This window comes from Salmo trutta, chromosome 35 (assembly GCF_901001165.1).
Source record: "Salmo trutta chromosome 35, fSalTru1.1, whole genome shotgun sequence".
NCBI classification, from domain to species: Eukaryota; Metazoa; Chordata; class Actinopteri; order Salmoniformes; family Salmonidae; genus Salmo; species Salmo trutta.
In genome coordinates this window covers 26,801,089-26,824,318 of record NC_042991.1, presented here as the reverse complement: position 1 = coordinate 26,824,318, position 23,230 = coordinate 26,801,089, and the positions used below count along the sequence as shown (strand labels likewise).

The window sequence follows — 23,230 nt, the reverse complement described above, 5'->3', positions numbered from 1 at the left end:
CAAGAGGACTCAGTGGAGTACTTGACGCCCAACTCCCTTATCCTGGGGCGCACCGGACAGGGAGGTGACATACACGGAATTGACATGGAAACCCGCTCTTGGCGCAGGCTGAGGGCTGTCCAGGCTGGAGTCGACAGGTTCTGGAAGAAATGGAGCGAACTGGCAGGACCAAACTTGTTCATAAGACACAAGTGGCACCGAGCAGAGAGAAGTATCAAGGTTGGAGACGTAGTCTGGATTGCGGACCAGAACGCTCTGAGGGGCAGTTCCGGCTCGGCCGGGTTGCTACAACATATCCAGACGAGAAGGGGGTTGTCCGGGATGCGGACATAGCAACCTGCATGGGTCTTCCTGCTCCCATGGTTCCCAGGGCCCGGAGAAAGGTCTCTACCAAGCACACGAAAATCGTCATTCGCAGGGATGTGCGGAGGTTGGTGATCTTGATTCCTGCTGAAGACCAAGAGGAGGTAAGATAAGTCCTCGCCATGGGTACCCAAAGACTGTGACTCTGTGTTCTTTGCTTAGCTAGCGGGTAACCCTGGGAGGCAACTGAGTGCTTCGAGGGCAAACCTACACTCAGTAGGAGGAAAGGTGGTGGAGCCTACCTCCTTAGTTAATACATGTTTGTAAATGCCTACAAAGACTGGACTTTAGTTTGAAATTCTCACTGAGAGACTCAAGAGACTGTGCCCTCCTTGGATCTTCGATCAGTCGGCCAAGTGGGAGGTGTTGAGATTTCTAGCTCACTCAGGAAAAGAAAAATAAATAAATATATATAAATAGATAAAAGAGAAGCAAATGGGTCTGATGTGTTCAATTAAATGGGGAACGAGTGATTTCTTTAAGTTTCTTAGATGCTCAGATATGTTACGTTATGTGCGCATGCGCAGCTTCACTAGAGACTTAAATAAACAGCACCTGGTAATCACTTCACCGTAGACAATCATCAGGAGCACACAGCCCGTTGGTTTTTGACCTGTGGTCATTTGATTTAAAATAAAATTAAGGACAAAACACGAGTCATGACATTGTGTGCTTCCTGGTGAGCCTTTTCGGAGGGCTAAATAACGAAAATCCGAACACCATGCTCTCTCATAATTCAACAATACTTTGAAGGATACATGAGGAAGAGTTCTTGCCGTTGATGCTCAATTTTCTCCCATTGTGTTGGTTACTCATTACTACAGAAAGACCATTGTGGTGCAAAGCTTACCGTCAGCTCCACAAAGACAGTGGTGTGTGTTGGGGTCATGGTGGGGTTGAGCTGTAAAAATAAAATACAAATAAGATAAACGCATCATTACATATAGTTAGCTTACACATGATTGCAGAGCTTGTACTAAGATGGAAGGCCATTTGTGACTTTGTAATATGCCTGTGATTTCAGCCAAGTATGTCACAAACGACCTTCAAAATGGTCAACAAACACATTTGAAAACTATCTTGACTCCTACCTCTCTGTCGTCTAATATAGTCCATGATCTTATGCTCCCCCTCACCAGGGACACTGGCATCAGACAAGATTACCTAGAATGAACAAAGAAAGTTCTCATTTGCGCAATGATAGCAATATTGAATGCATATGACAGTGTCAGACCTGACCTTTGTTTAATTTCCAAGAAAATATGTACTTCTTGACCGAGTAGAACAGACCAACACGTAAAAAAGCAAGCTTTGACATGGTAAAAATTAAAGAGCACCAATGCATTAGAAATTGTTGTGGTCTTTTTCCACAGATGCCATCACCTTTTCGGAATAATACCTACTGTAATGTTACGCCATCCAGGGTCATTACTGAGTCTGTCTGCAACGTAGTAACGGAGACACTTTGCAAGGTTGTCCATGAACTCTGTGCCCTAGAGATGATTTTCAAATGAACAATAATGCATTTTCAGACACTATTCACAACTTTGCAGGTTCACAAAAAGAGCTGGGTCCAAAAGTACCAGGGGCAAGTTCTTCTGCACTGTTAAAGTAACTCTCCAGTGTTTCCAGATTTCTATGAAATACGACCTATAGCCAAATAAATAAATAAAAATTCATTAGCTAGCTACATATATATATATATATATTTTACACAGATACATACACACAGTACCAGTCAAAAGTTTGGACACACCTACTCATTCAAGGGTTTTTCTTACTTTTTACTATATAGTAGAATAATAGTGAAGACATGGAAACTATTAAATAACACATACGGAATCATGTAGTAACCAAGTAAGTGTTAAACAAATCTAAATATATTTTATACTTGAGATTCTTCAAAGTAGCCACCCTTTGCATTCTCTCAACCAGCTTCAAGAGGTAGTCAAATGGAATACATCTCAATTAACAGGTGTGCCTTGTTAAACGTTAATTTGTGGAATTTCTTTCCTCCTTAATGCGTTTGAGCCAATCAGTTGTGTTGTGACAAGGTAGGGTATACAGAAGCTAGCCCTATTTGGTAAAAGACCAAGTCCATATTATGGCAAGAACAGCTCAAATAAGCAAAGAGAAACGACAGTCCATCATTACTTTAAGACATGGTCAGTCAATACAAAAAATGTCAAGAACTTTGAAAGTTTCTTCAAGTGCAGTCGCCGAAACCATCAAGCGCTATGAGGAAACTTTCTCTCATGAGGACCGCCACAGGAAAGGAAGACCCAGATACCTCTGCTGCAGAGGATACGTTCATTAGAGTTACCAGCCTCAAATTGCAGCCCAAATAAATGCTTCACAGAGTTAATCTAACCGACACAACATCAACTGTTCAGAGGAGACTTTGTGAATCAAGCCTTCATGGTCGAATTGCTGCAAAGAAACCACAACTAAAGGACACCAATAAGTAGAAGAGACTTGCATGGACCAAGAAACACGAGCAATGGACATTAGACCGGTGGAAATCTGTCCTTTGGTCTGATGAGTCCAAATTTGAGATTTTTGGTTCCAAACACTGTCATTGTGAGACGCAGAGTAGGTGAACGGATGATCTTTGCATGTGGTTCCCACCGTGAAGCATGGAGGAGGTGGTGTGATGGTGCTTTGCTGGTGACGCTGTGTGATTTATTTAGTATTTAAGGCACTCTTAACCAGCATGGCTATGACAGCATCCTCCAGCAATACACCATCCCATCTGGTTTGGGCTTAGTTGGACTATAATTTGTTTTTCAACAGGACAATGACCCAATTCACCTCCAGGCTGTGTAAGGGCTATTTGACCAAGAAGGAGAGTGATGGAGTGCCGCATCAGATGACCTGGCCTCAACCCAATTGAGACGGTTTGGGTTGAGTTGGACCGCAGAGCGAAGGAAAAGCAGCAAACAAGTGCTCAGCATGTGTGGGAACTCCTTCAATGACTGTTGGAAAATCTTTCCAGGTGACTACCTCATGAAGCTGGTTGAGAACGCAAAGCTGTCATCAAAGCAAAGGGTGGCTACTTTGAAGAATATCAAATATAAAACATATTTTGATTTGTTTAACACTTTTTTTTACTACATGATTCCATGTGTTATTTCATAATTTGTCTTCACTATTATTCTACAATGTAGAAAACAGTAAAAATAAAAACCCTTGATTGAGTAAATGTGTCCAAACATATGTACACACACATATGCAACTTTTCTGCATTGGAATGGTGTGGGCATACCCCAACAGAATGATGTGGGCGTGAAGTGTATATTCATGCAAGAAGACCACTGATTGGTCAGGTCATCCTCAGGAGGGTGACATCATCCTCTATGAGGAAAGCAAGCATTTTAAAAAAAACGTTGTTTTTTTAAGTGTTTCTCTAATTTATGCTTAGGCCACAAATACGAGTGTATGATGACTCAACAACATTATCTGAGTAGGCGTTAATAGAATATTACATTTTTAAAAGTAAGACATTCACTGAACAGTTACTTTAAGCTATTGGTGACACAGCCTTAAAAAAAGCCTCATACTTACTGGGGTGATACAGTTGCTGTCAAATCTCTCCTTGATTTCAACCGGTGGAAGATACCCTCCTAAAATGTGAAGATGGGGGGGGAGTTGTATATATATTTAGTATGCAATTCTGTTATGGAAAATATTTGTAAATAAATAAGTGTTTAACAAAGACTCCCATCTCAAGACTATTGGAAGGATAAGAAAACTTCTGAAAATACATGCACCTTTCCCGAGGATCTCCTCTCGGATGCGGGATTTCTCCTCAACCAGTTCCACTCCTTCCTTGGAAGCACGGAATCGCCTGGAGCGCTGCTGGTTCATTTTGGCGCGAGGGGCCTGTTCAGAGATAAACATGGTCATATGTATAACAAATTGTTTTGTACAGAACTGTAGAAAATCTAAAAAGGGATTCATTGAAAAATGTTACTCTCTCATGAAAAGAAAGCAGCAGAATTTACCACTCCATCTATAGCCATGTAGAGAACCCTTCTGGGTCGCACAATATTGAAGAGCCGATCCATGTATTCAAAGATGGCAACCATCATTTCATCTTCATTTTTGGGTGCAGCCCTGTGAAAGTGAAGTAGAGTTTGAGGGTTTATACTACATTATCATCACAATTCAAGGTAATGTACAAGAGTACTACCAATACCATGGGGCCTGGTCAAAAGTAATGCACTATAAAGGGAATAGGGTGTAATTTGGGACAAAGTCACATTCTATTTAATTATGTTAGTAAGACTAACTTGTCTTCAGGATGTGTACAGGGGTGAATGATCCCATTCATGTCCAAGTACAAATTGTCAAACTCCACTTCATTTGGATTCGGTTTGCTGGTATCAACAGGAATTCGTACTCCATTACATTCTTTGGACTAGGAGTAAAAGGGAAAAATAATTAAACATTCTTCCTATTGTCAAATGCACGTCTGTTTATGTACTGTTGCAATGACGCAACTAATATAAATAAGGTGGTTAGCGAGATTTAACGTTACTTGGTTATATATTAGATTCCGTAACACGCCAAGTCAAAACATTGGCGGGCTGTCTCGCTTCTGCTTGTTCGCAAACCAAAGGAATACCAACTCGACACTTGCGCAACACAGGCAGCAAGGCTCTGTACACGAGTTTCTGTGTCAATCACTGCAAGTAGCATAGCTAACGTTAGCCATCTAACTGCGTGCAGCCCATACATTGTTGTTCATTCAATCGACAAATGATATAATATGCTCTGCTAGCTATGTCGTTGAAAAAAAGAAAATGATGAAAACGAACTATTTTGATATCTAAAGTGCAATAAGGTTAGTACATGCTAGATGTACTAAGAAATAAAGGGCACAATTATTACACGGTCTTAAATACGCAACACACTAGATAGCTGCCTACAAACACGTACCCTCTCCTCAGTACAATGGACAACAATTGTAGAATATTTCCGACTCAACCAACGAAAAAATGCGGGGACTCCCATCTCCCGTAGTTTTACAATATGCTACACACAGCTATAAATTATTATAAAGATTTAAAATGATTTAGTTAAAAAAAGGCTGTAGAAATAGCCGTTTCGGTAGCTACGCGTTAACAAATAAGCTCATGGTAACGGTTGATTTCCGGGTTTTGCTGTTTTCATCTTCCGGGAGCAATTGCGTACAGGACAGGAGTCGAACAGCGCCCCCATCGCGAATTCAAACCACATCGAGAAGGCCGATGAGGTATTCAATTCCGAAACGTTCAAATTCTGCGATCATAACCAAGTGAGAAGGTAGTATTTATTTACAACATATGACTGGGAAATATCCACCTGGACGCCCCTGGTAAACTCATCTATCATGCTGGGTTCAGGTGTTCGTGGGAAATAGGAAACTGGGACGGCAGCCCTAGTAAGTAAGTCCAACATGTGGTCAAGTACTTTTGAAGTCAGAACAATTATTCAACCAATAAGATTTTAGCCAGCTTGATTATCCATAGTTTGGTTGTAATTGTCAAAAACGGATTTGTCAAATCAAAACCTCATTTTGACCAATGGGTCAAATAATGCTCATTGTTTAAATAACCTCTAAGAAAACCAATATTCCAAACATCATGCCTCTATCATAATCCGTTCAAAAGTTGTTTTTACCTTTGTAGGATGGCCAAAATTAGGGTTTTAAAATAATTTTTATTTCAATGGAGACCAGAGAAAATAAGTGGTCAAAATAATAAATTGTGCAGCATCTGGTCGGCTAAACTGGATGCTTTGTGAGAGGTAAGATAGATATGGATTGAGACAAAGCCTTTTACAATGAATTCAGCTCTTGTCATGCTCATTTTTCTTTTTGCAACCCCTCAGAAACAACTTTGAAGACCACCACCACAAAATGTAAAATTCTCAAAAGTTGTGGGTGAGAAAGCTGTACCTCTCCGTCAACATTGCTCTGTGCTTATTATCGGATGTATTAGGTTACGAAATCTGACTTTTTGCATATACTCTTAATGAAATGTTCGCGAGAGACCCCACTGAATGATTTAGAACATGAATAATCATTTGTCTTGGTAAAATTGGGAAAAAGGAAATAGGAAACTGGGAAGTGGTAAGTCCGACATGATTGTGTTCAAGTACTTTTGAAGTAGATGGCGCCGGATGGTAGGGCTGCCGTCTTATTGGCTCTTAACCAACCATGCTATTTTGTTTGTTTTTTCGCGTTGTTCATAACTTGTTTTGTAAATAATGTTGCTGCTACCGTCTCTTACGACCGAAAAGAGCTTCTGGACATCAGAACTGGGATTACTCACCTCAAATTGGATGAGGAGTTATTCTTCAATGAGTCGGACGCGAGGGATATACTATGGACACGTGACCAGGCCCAGATCCCTGTGATTCGCTGGAAAAGGAAACATAGGTTTCGCGGAAAGAGATCAGGGTCCCTTGTGAGGATCAGGCGACGAGTGGCTAATCTGCCCTTGCTTTCCGTTCTGCTAGCTAACGTTCAATTGCTGAAAATAAATGGGACGAACTGAAAGCACGTATATCCTACCAACGGGACATTAAAAACTGTAATATCTTATGTTTCACCGAGTCGTGGCTGAACGATGACATTAAGAACATACAGCTGGGTATACACTCTATCTGCAGGACAGAACAGCAGCCTCTGGTAAGACACGGGGCGGGGGTCTATGCATATTTGTAAACAATAGCTGGTGCATGATATCTAAGGAAGTCTCAGGGTTTTGGTCGCCTGAAGTAGAGTATCTCATGATAAGCTGCAGACCACATTATCTACCGAGAGAGTTTTCATCTGTATTTTTGTAGCTGTCTACATAACACCACAGACCGATCTGGCACTAAAACCGCACTCAATGTGTCAGCGAATGCTAGGAGTGGTGGTAGGATTCAGGCGCAGAGAGCAGAGGTAAGGAAAAATGTATTTATTCCTTAAATACAAAAAAAAACGGTCGACGCCAACACAACCGGCGTGAATAGCGAAGTGCCCAAATACAAGTACGCATATAAAACAACACAAGCAGATCGCCAGCACATCCAACAACAAAAACACTCTGATGAAAATAATCCCGCACAAACCTGGGCGGGCTAAACAGGCTTAAATAACCATAAATCAAGAGACACAAATAAGGAACAGGTGCAAACAATAAGACATACCAAACGAAAAGGAAAAAGGGATCAGCGGCGGCTAGTAGGCCGGCGACGACGACCGCCGAGCGCTGCCCGAGCAGGCAGGGGAGCCACCTTCGGTGGGATTCGTGACACAATGAGCTGTATTCCGCCATAAGCAAACAGGAAAATGCTCATCCAGAGGCGGCGCTCCTAGTGGCCGGGGACTTTAAAGCAGGGAAACTGAAATCAGTTTTACCTCATTTCTATCAGCATGTTAAATGTGCAACCAGAGGGAAAAGAATGCTAGACCCCCTTTACTCCACACACAGAGATGCGTACAAAGCTCTCCCTCACCCTCCATTTGGCAAATCTGATCATAACTCTATCCTCCTGATTCCTGCTTACAAGAAAAAATTAAAGCAGGAAGCACTAGTGACTCGGTCTATAAAAAAGTGTTCAGATGAAGCAGATGCTAAACTACAGGACTGTTTTGCTAGCACAAACTGGAATATGTTCTGGGATTCTTCCGATGGCATTGAGGAGTACCACACATCAGTCACTGACTTTATCAATAAGTGCATCGAGGAAGTCGTCCCCACGGTGACTGTATGTACCTACCCCAACCAGAAGCCATGGATTACAGGCAACATTCGAGCGGACCTAAAGGGTAGAGCTGCCGCTTTCAAGGAGCGGGGCTCTAACCCGGAAACTTACAAGAAATCCTGCTATGCCCTCCGACGAACCATCAAACAGGCAAAGCATCAATACAGGACTAAGATCGAATCGTACTACACCGGCTCCGACGCTCGTCGGATGTGGCAGGACTTGCAAACTATTACAGACTACAAAGGGAAGCACAGCTGAGAGCTGCCCAGTGACACGAGCCTACCAGACGAGCTAAATAACTTCTATGCTCAGTTCGAGGCAACTAACACTGAAACATGCATGAGAGCATCAGCTGTTCCGGACGACTGTGTGATCACGTTCTCCACAGCCAATGTGAGTAAGACCTTTAAACAGGTCAGCATTCACAAGGCCGCTGGGCCAGACGGATTACCAGGATGTGTACTTTGAGCATGCGCTCTGGCAAGTGTTTTCACTGACATTTTCAACCTCTCCCTGTCTGAGTCTGTAATACCAACATGTTTCAAGCAGACCACCATAGTCCCTGTGCCAAAGAACACTAAGGTAACCTGCCTAAATGATTACCGACCCGTAGCACTCACATCTGTAGCTCTGAAATGCTTTGAAAGGCTGGTCATGGCTCACATCATCACCATTATCCCAGAAACCATAGACCCACTCCAATTTGCATACCGCACCAACAGATCCACAGATGATGCAATCTCTATTGCACTCCACACTGCCCTTTCCCACCTTGACATAAGGAACACCTATGTGAGAATGCTATTAATTGACTACAGCTCAACATTCAACACCATAGTGCCCTCAAAGCTCATCACTAAGCTAAGGACCCTGGGACTAAACACCTCCCTCTGCAACTGGATCCTGGACTTCCTGACAGGCCAACCCCAGGTGGTAAGGGTAGGTAACAACAAATCCGCCATGCTGATCCTCAACACGGGGGCCCATCAGGGGTGTGTGCTCAGTCCCTTCCTGTACTCCCTGTTCACTCATGACTGAACGGCCAGGCACGACTCCAACACCATCAATAAGTTTGCTGATGATACAACAGTGGTAGGCCTGATCACCGACAACGATGAGACAGCCTATAGGGAGGAGGTCAGAGACCTGACCATGTGGTGCAAGGACAACAACCTCTCCCTCAACGTGATCAAGACAAAGGAGATGATTGTGGACTACAGGAAAAGGAGGACCGAGCACGTCCCCATTCTCATCGACGGGGCCATAATGGAGCAGGTTTAGAGCTTCAAGTTCCTTGGCATCCACATCACCAACAAACTAACATGGTCTAAGCACACCAAGACAGTCATGACGAGGGCACGACAAAACCTATTCCCTGTCAGGAGACTGAAAAGATGTGGCATGGGTCCTCAGATCCTCGAAAGGTTTTACAGCTGCACCATCGAGAGCATCCTGACGGGTTAAATCACTGCCTGGTATGGCAACTGCTCGGCCTCTGACCGCAAGGCACTACAGAGGGTAGTGCGTACTGCCCAGTACATCACCGGGGCCAAGCTTCCTACCATCCAGGACCTCTATACCAGGCGGTGTCAGAGGAAGGCCTTAAAAATTGTCAAAGACTCTAGCCACCCTAGTCATAGACTGTTCGCTCTACTACCGTATGGAAAGCGGTATCGGAGCGCCAAGTCTAGGTCCAAGAGGCTCCTAAACAGCTTCTACCCCCAAGCCATAAGACTCCTGAACAGCTCCTTCTACCCCCCCCCCCACACACACACACACACGCTGCTGCTACTCTCTGTTATTATCTATGCATAGCCACTTTAATAACTCTACCTACATGTACATAATTACCTCGGCCCCCGCACATTGACACATTGACTCTGTACCTGTACCCCCTGTATATAGACCCACTATTGTTATTTACTGCTGCTCTTTAATTATTTGTTATTCTAATCTCTTACTTTTTTTAGGGATTTTCTTAGAACTGCGTTGCTGGTTAACCCTCCTGTTGTGTTTGTTTCATGTTTATTAATTCTGTGTTCCTGCTCCAAAATGACTGCCCCATTGTAGCTGATTATAAATCCATAATAATATAGATATATTTTCATCTAATGTTGCGTTAAATCTTTTTATCAACTTAAGTTATTGTGAACATTACAAGTTTTGAACTTCTATTTGCCATTCATGGCCTGTAGGCCTCACTGACCTGAGTTCATACAACTATTTTTTGAGTAAAAAAAGCATAATGTATGGATTATTTTGACTATAACAAATACTCAGATGGAACATATTGTGCTATTTATCACAGACTACTTTGTGTCAAAGTTTAACAAGGATTCTCCTCCTCACCAGTGTCATGATCAAAGATATGATCAAGAGCCTCACATACAGTATTTTTTTTGGTCATTGTGTTGCCACAGAATGAATTGTGAGCAAGGCCTCAAAAAAGCTTTATATACCAGAGCTGCGAGAAAAGTTCTATATATTATTGAAACAATGTTGCGATTGTTTGTGAGAATGCCAACAGGTGTGGTTCCCGTGGGGGAAAGATTCTATTGAGGAAAGGTTCCCGTGTGGGTTGCCATGGAAGCCAAGAAGGGGAGTGAGGTGTGTGTGTGTGCTCAAACATACATGCATGTGGGGGTCTGGGAGAGGAAGTGTGTCCATCTGATGAATGGGCATGTGCCTGAACTCAATTTTATACACACATTTTAGTTTCACCCATTCATTTCTAATGACCGGTCATTTTTGACCTGGAACACCACAGGTGTACAAAAGTTAAATAAAACACCCAAAATGTAACGAAAATCATAAATTTGTATTTTGTGTGTGGACTAAGTCATGGAACCTTATGAAAATCAGATTAAATGAACTGCATTTTTCAGAGAGAAATCTTGCAAATCGGTCCAATTCGACCATTGGACTCTGGAGCAGTGGAAATGCGTTCCCTGGAGTGATGAATTACGCTTCACCATCTGGCAGTCTGACGGACGAATCTGGGTTTGGCAGATGCCAGGAGAACGCTACCTGCCCGAATACATAGTGGCAATTGTAAACTTTGGTGGAGGAGGAATAATGATCTGGGGCTGTTTTTCATGGTTCGGGATAGGCCCCTTAGTTCCAGTGAATGGAAATCGTAATGCTACCGCATACTTGTGGTAACAGTTTGGGGAAGGCTCTTTCCTGTTTCAGCATGACAGTGCCCCTGTGCACAAAGCAAGGTCCATACAGAAATGGTTTGTCGAGATTGGTGTGGAAGAACTTGACTGGCCTGCACAGAGCTCTGACCTCTACCCACCTTTGGGATGAATTGGAACACCGACTGCCAGCCAGGTCTAATCACACAACATTAGTGCCCTACCTCACTAATGCTCTTGTGAGGGGGGTGTAGGTATGACAATGAGTTATATGGAGAGGTGCGTGAATTGCACCATATAGGGCCCCACGGTGGAGGTGTCATAATACCCATAAAACCTAGCCTTCAAACAGGAAAATGGTTCCAATCATATGTCCACCATCCTTTTTTCCCATAGGGAATTTTAGAAACACTTAAAATAAGGGCTGTGCTTCATGTAGGCTTACCCTGGCGTGACGTTTTGATAACCATTTAAATCGAGTTTTATAAATATAAAAGGAAAACGATTGGAACCATTTCCATGTTTGATGGCTAGGTTTTATGGGTATTATGACTCATACTGAGGTACTCTTGCTGTCCTGCCTGAGCATTTCAAAATGTAATGAGTACTTTTGGATGTCATGGAAAATGTATGGGAGTAAAAAGTGCATATGGTCTTTAGGAATGTAGTGGAGTTAAAGTTGTAAAAAATATAAATAGTAAAGTAACGTACTGATACCACAAAAAACATCTTAATATTTTTACTTAGTTACTTTACACCAGTGCTATACACTGTCTTAACTGGTTTTAACACAATTGCATGCAACAGTACTTTTCAGTAACAACACGTTTGTGGCATCTTTTCTTCCGTTACACGCAATTGTTCGGAGACGCAGATAGCTAATTAGCACAGGTAGTCGCCTCTATCTTCTGTCTGTCTTCTATAAACAAGCGCTGTAACATGGAAATATGGCATTGTGGAAACCGTAACCCTATAAAAGGTGTGTAGTAATTTAGCCTATTGTTTTTATTGAAATTGTATTATGGCTGATATGAAAGTCAAGTTCCATAATGTTTCCAAAACTGTATCGCGTGCCAGGAGTATTTGCGTTTAAAAATAGCTTCAGTGCTCCCTTCGGGAGCTTCGTGAATAGACCGTATTCGTGAATAGACAGTATGACTATACCGTCTATGAATGGATAGATATCCATAGGACATCCACAATGTGAGGATTCCTTATTTTGTCTGGTCATTGAGCACCCACTATCAATTTTGGTTTGTGGGCTAGCATGGGTCAGGCATTTTGCAATATTTCCTTTAATATTTGAATTGCATTGGTCCCTTTTCATTCAGGTTTGAGAAACGTTGTCATATATATTTTGTACATATTTAGCATTAATAACTACGTATACCATGATTATAATAGTGCTTCTCATCTCTATTCTGAATGGAAATGCATCTGTTTTAAGAAACATTCTATAATTTGCGTCACGTAGCCAACTCGTAACATATAAAACATGCATTTATGTAATATTTTGTCAAGATTAAGGCAATTGAGACATAAACAACATTTTGAAGATGATGATGATGATAGACCAAAACAATATAATCCAGATGTAACTGGAAAATGAATGTAGAATTATCATTCAAGATTTTGTGATAAAAGTGCAGTACACTATTCCTCTGCATCTAGGGTTATAATAATAACGTGTTGCACCAGGATAATAGCAACACATTTTAGATAGAAAATGGGGGCTCCTCTATTCTGCATGGCCTCCTTCAGAAGAAAAAGTCCATCAGCTGTTGTACTTCAGACATCAACGGGCTGATTTCAAGACAGTGCTATTACCACAAAGAGCTTCTGATGGAAAACACTTGCCTACTCCAATTTCCCATTACATAAATATTCATTTTGTAGGGAATTTGATAGAGTAAGATTTAGCCAATGATCTGAGTGTCTGAGACAGACACACACTGAGAGGAATGGGGTAATATGATGCAAATCACTTCAGGCATTTCAGGTCATGTATATTTCATGGGGCCAGGCTTGGTTGGTCCAGCTTTTTAGATGTTCAAACTAACATGGATAACTTAATCTGTTAGTGACAGATAGTATTAGGTTGCGTTTACACAGGTACCCCAATTCTGATATTTGTTTGCTAATTGGTCTTTTGACCAATCAGATCAACTCTTTTGCCAATAATTGGGCAAAAGACCAGAATTGGGATACCTGTGTAAACACAGCCTTATGGGGCAACAGAGGTTTTCTCACATATATGCTCAAAAAAAAGAAACGTGATAAATTAGAATTCACACTTTAAGATAGATTTTAAAATATACATTTCTTTCCCGGGATAAAACAAAGTCTGGGACCAAAAGGCTCTTGAACAGCTTCTACCCCCAAGCCACAAGACTGTTGAACAGTTAATCAAATGGCTACTTGGACTATTTGTATTGTCCCCCTTTTTTTGTTTTTGCACTGACTCTCTTGCACTTTCTATGCACACCCACTGCACTCTACCCACACACTCACAAATACTACATTCACACATACACACACACACGCTTGCACATACAAAACACACACCCACTGCACTCTACCCACACACTCACAAATACTACATTCACACATACACACACACACGCTCGCACATACAAAACACACACCCACTGCACTCTACCCACACACTCACAAATACTACATTCACACATACACACACACACGCTCGCACATACAAAACACACACCCACTGCACTCTACCCACACACTCACAAATACTACATTCACACATACACACACACACGCTCGCACATACAAAACACACACCCACTGCACTCTACCCACACACTCACAAATACTACATTCACACATACACACACACACGCTCGCACATACAAAACACACACCCACTGCACTCTACCCACACACTCACAAATACTACATTCACACATACACACACACACGCTCGCACATACAAAACACACACCCACTGCACTCTACCCACACACTCACAAATACTACATTCACACATACACACACACACACGCTCGCACATACAAAACACACACCCACTGCACTCTACCCACACACTCACAAATACTACATTCACACATACACACACACACGCTCGCACATACAAAACACACACCCACTGCACTCTACCCACACACTCACAAATACTACATTCACACATACACACACACACGCTCGCACATACAAAACACACACCCACTGCACTCTACCCACACACTCACAAATACTACATTCACACATACACACACACACGCTCGCACATACAAAACACACACCCACTGCACTCTACCCACACACTCACAAATACTACATTCACACATACACACACACACACGCTCGCACACACAAAACACACACACACGCACAGATGTATATTGATACCACACACTTACTCACACATAGACACACTTTCACACTCTTCACATACGCTGCTTTATTCTGTTTATTATCTATCCTGATTGCCTAGTCACTTTTACCCCTACCTACATGTACATATTACCTCAACTACCTCGTACCCCTGCAAATTGAATCGGTACTGGTACTCTGTGTATACAGCCTCGTTACTGTTATTTTATGGTGTTACTATGTTCTTTTTTTATTCAGCAAATTTGTCATACTTTTTAACTCTAAATTGCTGGGAAAGGGCTCGTAAGTAAGTACTTCACAGTAAAGTCTACACCTGTTGTATTCGGTGCATGTGACAAATACAATTTGATTTGAGGTGATCAATTTATATCAACAAGAGAATCATAACGATGTTGGTACTTTCAACAAAACACTTGATAATGCACTTTACAGAGGGCAGAGATACTTGTACTTCACAGATGACCTTATTATTATGACCTTATTACTGTATTATTGACTGTATGTTTGTTTTACACCATGTGTAACTCTGTGTTGTTGTATGTTTCAAACTGCTTTGCTTTATCTTGGCCAGGTTGCAATTGTAAATGAGAACTTGTTCTCAACTAGCCTACCTGGTTAAATAAAGGTGAAATAAAAAAAAATAACAAAATTATGAGCAAAATATCACACAGTCAAAATACAAAGGCAAAAAGTAACATGTCGATGACGAAGTTCTAGAGAATTTTGATAATTTCCATTAGATAATAACACAGTGGTGTTGCTCTCAGTGACCCAACTGGTTTGGATTGCCATGGAGACCGTTTCCAAACTGATGTCAGACAGAGGGAGAGGGCCCTCCTCTGGTTCTTCTCAGTCATTGTAACCAGTGGAATGTCAATTCTATAGTTTAGAACCATGTCCACATTCGCCTCCTCTGTGATTTGGCCTTTCCCTTCTAATTTCTAGAAACCCAAAACACTTGGAGGAGAGAAGTCCAGGCAGAAATGACTGCGAGCAGCTTTAACTGGTAAGACCTGGAAAAACCTGCCCCCGAACTGAGTGAGATGGAGGACATTTGTCAATGTCCTACACTCCTTGTAGGAGCTAAGGGCTTAAAGGGCAACTGCACTTCCTAATTTGGCCTAATTTTTAAGATTGCACATTAAGAAATGCTATTGGCCTTGACTGAAGCCAAACCAGAGTTGTCTTGGAGGTGTGGTTTGTTGCATAGAAATAGAATGACTAGAATGGGGATCCCCACTCAATTCAATGATGGCATAATGGTTGGACAGGCGACCATTGCGATTGTACCCATAGGAGCAAAGCAGGAAGTAAAACCAGGTAGGTTACCCATCAATCTTGAGCTTAAAAATGTCAGTATTTTTTGAAACTGTACACCAGTGTTATTAAAAGTCAGTACTGTGGGGTCAGCAAAAAAATAATACTGACATTTTTTGGGGGGGCGGGGACAACATAAGGAGTACAGATTATTCTATGGGACAATATAAACACATTTGTTTTAAAAGATAATTAGAAAAATACAATTTTATTGAGTAAATGTATTTATTGGTTTGATTTAAGTTCGACTTGAGATGAAAATGCAATGAATTGAAGGTTGTTTGTTGATGTAAATACTTGGGATAAAAATGGGGTCCCCAGACATTCTGGCAGAAAAAATGGTTCCTCCGCTGAAAAAGTCTGAATACAACTGTGTACAGTACACAAATGTAAGGAGAACTAGATAAACAATTATTCCTCAAATTGTAGAAAACGACAATAGCAATACACTTTTAACTAAATCAACACAAACTATTTTTATGGCTCTGTGTCCAGTATGAAGGAATTTAGATTTAGTTTTGTAAGCCAATAGTATTAGGGCAATGATTGGAAGTCTATGGGTATCTGCATAGTAGAGACAAAAAAATGGTGTCTACGAGTTCATCTGACTTTGGGGAAGTAGATAATCCTTAAGTATCCCTTTAGTCATAAATGAAAGATGAAGATTCAGTTCTCACATACTATGAGTTATAGGAAAATGAACACATATACATATTTTTAATCCACAAAGCATGTAACACAAGATTCAATGAAATGCAATGCAGTGCCCAATGCCTGGATTCAGTCGAGTGCATTGTTTTGCCAATAAGGCTTCACTTTGCCCCATGAACTCATTCTATATTCATAACAAGAGACATTTGGACAATACACCTCTCAAAGGCTGCTGAATAGGTTTAATACTCATGTAAACAACTCGAAACCAATTACTTAATGAATCAGACCCTCCCAGAGTGAGCAGCCTCACAAAGAACTGTACATGCATTGTATTTGGACTGAGTCCTCAAATTTAGGCCATGATCTCACAGTTTCAGTCGTGGTAAAAACAACAACAAATAATAATATCCCTGATTCTTAACACGTTGTCAACACAAATACACAGGACTGGCATTTTCAAGCATCTCTCAACATGACTTTTGATAACCCATGAACTTGCTAAAATAGTATACCGAAGTGATCACACACACATTATACCTTTTTCTTATACAGTACTTGTTATTCAACACAGAACACACAAACCAAGTCAACCCATAACCAAAGTAGCAAGGACAATTCAGTGAACCTTTCTATAATCTGTATTTCAGTGTGGAAAACACAATACCGTCTATTCTACTATGTTATTCCAAGCTGTTTTTCATTCAACTATTAATCGCTTCTTGCTCTTCGCTTCTTTTGATTAGCAGATATGCGAGCCGGGATGCCTGCCCTTGAAAAGGTCAGTGTGAATTCAAATATTACAATAGATCAGTTTATGTGTCCATGGTTCCGATGGGGTCTTGAGCCCTGAGCTCCTTTGAGCGTGCCTACACACATCTGTTTCTGCTCATTGTTCCGCCTAGATAAAGAGAACCATAGGCAATGTTTCATTGTGACCCACACCAGAACCATGTTTCGTTGTGACCCACACCAGAACCATGTTTCGTTGTGACCCACACCAGAACCATGTTTCATTGTGACCCACACCAGAACCATGTTTCGTTGTGACACACACCAGAACCATGTTTCGTTGTGACCCACACCAGAACCATGTTTCGTTGTGACACACACCAGAACCATGTTTCGTTGTGACCCACACCAGAACCATGTTTCGTTGTGACCCACACCAGAACCATGTTTCGTTGTGACCCACACCGCAGTTGTAGTCTGCTTTGTTTGAACAACAACTAGCACAAAACAACTCTTTTTAATGTTTTCAGTTTCAAGGAAGTGGTGAAAGTTAACTTTGTGCAGGTACAGACGATGATCAGTCTTTTTAATACATCACATTCTACTTTTCATTACCATGGCAACAAGATATACAGTACTGTACGGGTAAGACATGATAAACTGTTACATATGACATTCTTAAATACAGTGCTTGGATTCCAACATTTCTTGACGTTATCATGTGGAGGGATCAGAAGAAGATCCATAAAAAGAAAGTATGTGTTAATAGAAGAAATTATGCTCGTTTCACAAATGACCCATTCTAGCCACAGTTACTTGTACAATAGGCCTGTAGGAGGAGAAGATGGTGTAGGTCTGTAGGAGGAAAGGATGGTGTAGGTCTGGAGGAGGAGAGGATGGTGTAGGAGGAGAGGATGGTGTAGGTCTGTAGCAGGAGAGGATGGTGTAGGTCTGTAGGAGGAGAGGATGGTGTAGGTCTGTAGCAGGAGAGGATGGTGTAGGTCTGTAGGAGGAGAGGATGGTGTAGGTCTGTAGCAGGAGAGGATGGTGTAGGTCTGTAGGAGGAGAGGATGGTGTAGGTCTGTAGCAGGAGAGGATGGTGTAGGTCTGTAGCAGGAGAGGATGGTGTAAGTCTGTAGCAGGAGAGGATGGTGTAGGTCTGTAGGAGGAGAGGATGGTGTAAGTCTGTAGCAGGAGAGGATGGTGTAAGTCTGTAGGAGGAAAGGATGGTGTAGGTCTGTAGCAGGAGAGGATGGTGTAAGTCTGTAGGAGGAGAGGATGGTGTAAGTCTGTAGGAGGAGAGGATGGTGTAGGTCTGTAGCAGGAGAGGATGGTGTAGGTCTGTAGGAGGAGAGGATGGTGTAGGTCTGGAGGAAGAGAGGATGGTGTAGGTCTGTAGCAGGAAAGGATGGTGTAGGTCTGTAGCAGGAGAGGATGGTGTAGGTCTGTAGCAGGAAAGGATGGTGTAGGTCTGTAGCAGGAGAGGATGGTGTAGGTCTGTAGCAGGAGAGGATGGTGTAGGTCTGTAGGAGGAGAGGATGGTGTAGGTCTGTAGCAGGAGAGGATGGTGTAGGTCTGTAGGAGGAGAGGATGGTGTAGGTCTGTAGGAGGAGAGGATGGTTTAGGTTTGTAGGAGGAGAGGATGGTGTCGGTCTGTAGGAGTAGAGGATGGTGTAGGTAGCAGGAGAGGATGGTGTAGGTCTGTAGCAGGAGAGGATGGTGTAGGTCTGTAGCAGGAGAGGATGGTGTAGGTCTGTAGGAGGAGAGGATGGTGTAGGTCTGTAGCAGGAGAGGATGGTGTAGGTCTGTAGGAGGAGAGGATGGTGTAGGTCTGTAGGAGGAGAGGATGGTTTAGGTCTGTAGGAGGAGAGGATGGTGTCGGTCTGTAGGAGTAGAGGATGGTGTAGGTCTGTAGCAGGAGAGGATGGTGTAGGTCTGTAGCAGGAGAGGATGGTGTAGGTCTGTAGCAGGAGAGGATGGTGTAGGTCTGTAGGAGGAGAGGATGGTGTAGGTCTGTAGCAGGAGAGGATGGTGTAGGTCTGTAGCAGGAGAGGATGGTGTAGGTCTGTAGGAGGAGAGGATGGTGTAGGTCTGTAGCAGGAGAGGATGGTGTAGGTCTGTAGGAGGAGAGGATGGTGTAGGTCTGGAGGAAGAGAGGATGGTGTAGGTCTGTAGCAGGAAAGGATGGTGTAGGTCTGTAGCAGGAGAGGATGGTGTAGGTCTGTAGCAGGAAAGGATGGTGTAAGTCTGTAGCAGGAGAGGATGGTGTAAGTCTGTAGGAGGAAAGGATGGTGTAGGTCTGTAGCAGGAGAGGATAGTGTAGGTCTGTAGGAGGAGAGGATGGTGTAGGTCTGTAGCAGGAGAGGATGGTATAAGTCTGTAGGAGGAGAGGATGGTGTAGGTCTGTAGGAGGAGAGGATGGTGTAGGTCTGTAGCAGGAGAGGATGGTGTAGGTCTGTAGCAGGAGAGGATAGTGTAGGTCTGTAGCAGGAAAGGATGGTGTAGGTCTGTAGCAGGAGAGGATGGTTTAGGTCTGTAGGAGGAGAGGATGGTGTAAGTCTGTAGCAGGAGAGGATGGTGTAGGTCTGTAGCAGGAGAGGATGGTGTAGGTCTGTAGGAGGAGAGGATGGTGTAGGTCTGTAGCAGGAGAGGATGGTGTAGGTCTGTAGGAGGAGAGGATGGTGTAGGTCTGGAGGAGGAGAGGATGGTGTAGGTCTGTAGCAGGAGAGGATGGTGTAGGTCTGTAGCAGGAGAGGATGGTGTAGGTCTGTAGGAGGAGAGGATGGTGTAGGTCTGTAGCAGGAGAGGATGGTGTAGGTCTGTAGCAGGAGAGGATGGTGTAGGTCTGTAGCAGGAAAGGATGGTGTAGGTCTGTAGCAGGAGAGGATGGTGTAGGTCTGTAGCAGGAGAGGATGGTGTAGGTCTGTAGCAGGAGAGGATGGTGTAGGTCTGTAGCAGGAGAGGATGGTGTAGGTCTGTAGCAGGAGAGGATGGTGTAGGTCTGTAGCAGGAGAGGATGGTGTAGGTCTGTAGCAGAAGAGGATGGTGTAGGTCTGTAGCAGGAGAGGATGGTGTAGGTCTGTAGGAGGAGAGGATGGTGTAGGTCTGTAGCAGGAGAGGATGGTGTAGGTCTGTAGGAGGAGAGGATGGTGTAGGTCTGTAGCAGGAGAGGATGGTGTAGGTCTGTAGGAGGAGAGGATGGTGTAGGTCTGTAGGAGGAGTGATTATTACATTTCCGATTCCAAGGAAAATACCACCATTGCAAAGGTCTACTTGGAGTTGAACTACTGACCAATAAAACAGCCAGAGAGGGACTGTAGCAAAGCCCCTTGGCCTCAATGTGTAGCAGTTTTAAAAGTGTAGCCAGAGTCTATTATGAAAGAAATTGTGGCATGTCAAGGAAGCCAAAGCTAGCATGCCAGGGTTAAGTTTTAAGTTGATGCAGTAAGTGAAAGGACATAGCCTTTTGTGCAGGTGGTATTAAAAAGTCATTGTGTTCGTGTTGCAGCACAAAGTGAATTGACCAATCTTTACATCAAAGCTAGCCTTGCCTCTCAGTTCCGTTTTCCATCTTCAGCTTTTGATGGAGACTGCAGTTTGACAAACACAGGATTCCATCCACGAGCTGTTCTGGTGGTATATACGGAGTTGTCCAACATGTATGTTGCATCTGAATCATATCAATACTGTTGTCAAATGGCAGTTCTACTTAGCAGTGTGACTATGAAGGTTGAAGTGTAGCAACCGTGTGAATGGAATTTACAGTACATAATGCCATTTGTGATGCCATTATCATTCACCGCTGTCTCTTCAACAGGAAACACTCAAGGTGTTACTGTTCATGAATCATGTTTATTTTTCATCTATTTATTTGAAGGTTGGGAAGATGCACCCAGACACTATAACATGAATACAATTTCTGGGCTGGCAAAGCCCTGATGGAAATGAGTGCATTTGAGTGGCTCCATGAGTTACTGCTGCCGAACCATAACAATTATTTGCTAGGAAATTGCTGCAAATTCCTCTTTTAATAGTGGAATAAAAATGTAAAAATGTCTCAGTACCTTTCAACTGTACATGATTTAATCCCCCATCAGTCATCTCTGTCACAACAAAAGGAAGACCAACTATGTGAAATAATGATCTGCTTTCGATGCTGAGCAGTACGGTTGTGAAAAGGCTCAAGGTTTCTTGTGTTGGTGCATTGATTGTACTCCAAAGCCTTGGTTGCTTTTTCTTAGTCAGTTAAAATGTATTAAATATTTGAAATTGTTTGTTTCATATCCACCACTATCCTGATGATATTGACATGAAGTGACTGGTGGAATTATGGCACTTGTGCTGTATTAATTAAAAGATGCCCATATCTGGTCATAGTCAATACTACTCCCAAATGCAAAAGTGAAGATTTCCAGTGAGAAACACTTACTCTGCATAGCAGATCAGGCTCTATCTCAAATTTGCACAGAACTCAATCGGTACATTTTTTTGCATCCACCCAGCCAGCTCTACTATGCTGGTCCTCTATGGAGACCAGTGAGCAAAGACAAATACTGATTTGACAGAGCAACATCTGTCACAAACATATAATGTTCTCTTTTCAGAGGCACCAAGAGGCAGCTGCTTGTACATAGTATGAGGGGTTACATTGAAGTGAGACTAAATAACTGTTACATTCAACATGTAGTGAGACTATAGTAAATTAAGAGTCCTTAAATAACACTGTTGTGCAGAACGAGATCCTCAAGCACATGCACCAAGCAGCATATATTTCAGTATATTCACGGCATAAATGAGTTACCACTGTAGCTAGCTTTATGAATTCACGACGGAACATTAGGATGGTTATCGACCAAGAGACCCGTGATGCGACCCAAAGATGATGACCTTAGGTACTGATAACAAAATGGGAGTTAACAGAGATATCAAAGGGCAACCAGGACATCCATGCTATATATTCAGATATTAAAACATGAAAACAAGAGGATCTGTCATGGATATTTTCATCATGCCTAATTGAAAAGGATGGTTTGTAATGTCGCTCTAAAACACTCTCTGTGGGATGTAAAGCAGTTTAATTGGGCTAAATTGATCTGAATTGAAAGCACTCTGTTAAAAGGAAGGGACGCCACTGGCAGTGGGCCTAGTGTGGCCAGTAATCCGAGAGCGCTAGGGCCCTTACCTGCCCATTAGCATGGAAATGCAGAGGATGAGCTTTGAGGATAAAGTGTTTTAATAACAAACATGTTCCCCCGGTTAGCCTTTAACTGGAGTGTGATTCAATTATTTTCAAAGGAGAGTTTGGCATGCATTTGCAGTGCACATCGGTCCCCAGCATATATATGAGTGTACAAAACAGTAGGAACACCTGCTCTTTCCATGACATAGACTGACCATGTGAATCCAGGTGAAAACTATGATCCCTTATTGATGTCACCACTTCAATCAGTGTTAATGAAGGGGAGGAGACAGGTTAAAGATTGATGTTTAAGCCTTAACACAATTGAGCCCAGGATTGTGTGTGTGTGCTATTCAGAGAGGATGAATGGGCAAGACAACATATTTAAGTGCCTTTGGACGGGCTATGGTAGAAGGTGTTAAGGTGCACTAGTTTGAGTGTGTCAACAACTGCAACGCTGCTTGATACACACAGTTTCCCGTGTGTATCAAGAATGTTCCACCACCCAAAGGGCATCCAGCCAACTTGACACAATTGTGGGAAGCATTAGAGTTAACATGGGTCAGCATCCCTGTAGAACGCTTTCTACACCTTGAAGAGTCCGTGCCCCGACGAATTGACTGTTCTGAGGTCAAAAGCAGGTGCAACTGAATATTAGGAAGGTGTTCCTAATGTTTGGTATATATATATATATAAAACCCCAGCACTAGTTTTGTGTTCAAATGGGCCC

General features: G+C 42.5%; 1 protein-coding gene across 2 annotated transcripts in view; it reads right to left on the bottom strand.

Moving 5' to 3' along the window:
- Positions 1–5,534, bottom strand: part of LOC115174957 (5'-3' exoribonuclease 2-like) — a 50,660-nt gene extending 45,126 nt beyond the window's left edge. The window contains exons 1-8 of one of the 2 annotated variants that reach the window (XM_029734034.1): positions 5,305–5,534; positions 4,656–4,783; positions 4,368–4,479; positions 4,134–4,245; positions 3,928–3,986; positions 1,767–1,856; positions 1,455–1,527; positions 1,214–1,264 (exon numbers count right to left, since the gene is read on the bottom strand). In XM_029734034.1, the coding sequence (XP_029589894.1) occupies positions 1,214–1,264; positions 1,455–1,527; positions 1,767–1,856; positions 3,928–3,986; positions 4,134–4,245; positions 4,368–4,479; positions 4,656–4,783; positions 5,305–5,379 (700 nt within the window). In that variant the 5' untranslated portion in view covers positions 5,380–5,534. The remainder of the gene's footprint in view (positions 1–1,213; positions 1,265–1,454; positions 1,528–1,766; positions 1,857–3,927; positions 3,987–4,133; positions 4,246–4,367; positions 4,480–4,655; positions 4,784–5,304) is intronic. The other variant, XM_029734033.1, reaches the window with a different exon arrangement.
- Between the last annotated feature and the right edge of the window lie 17,696 nt (positions 5,535–23,230).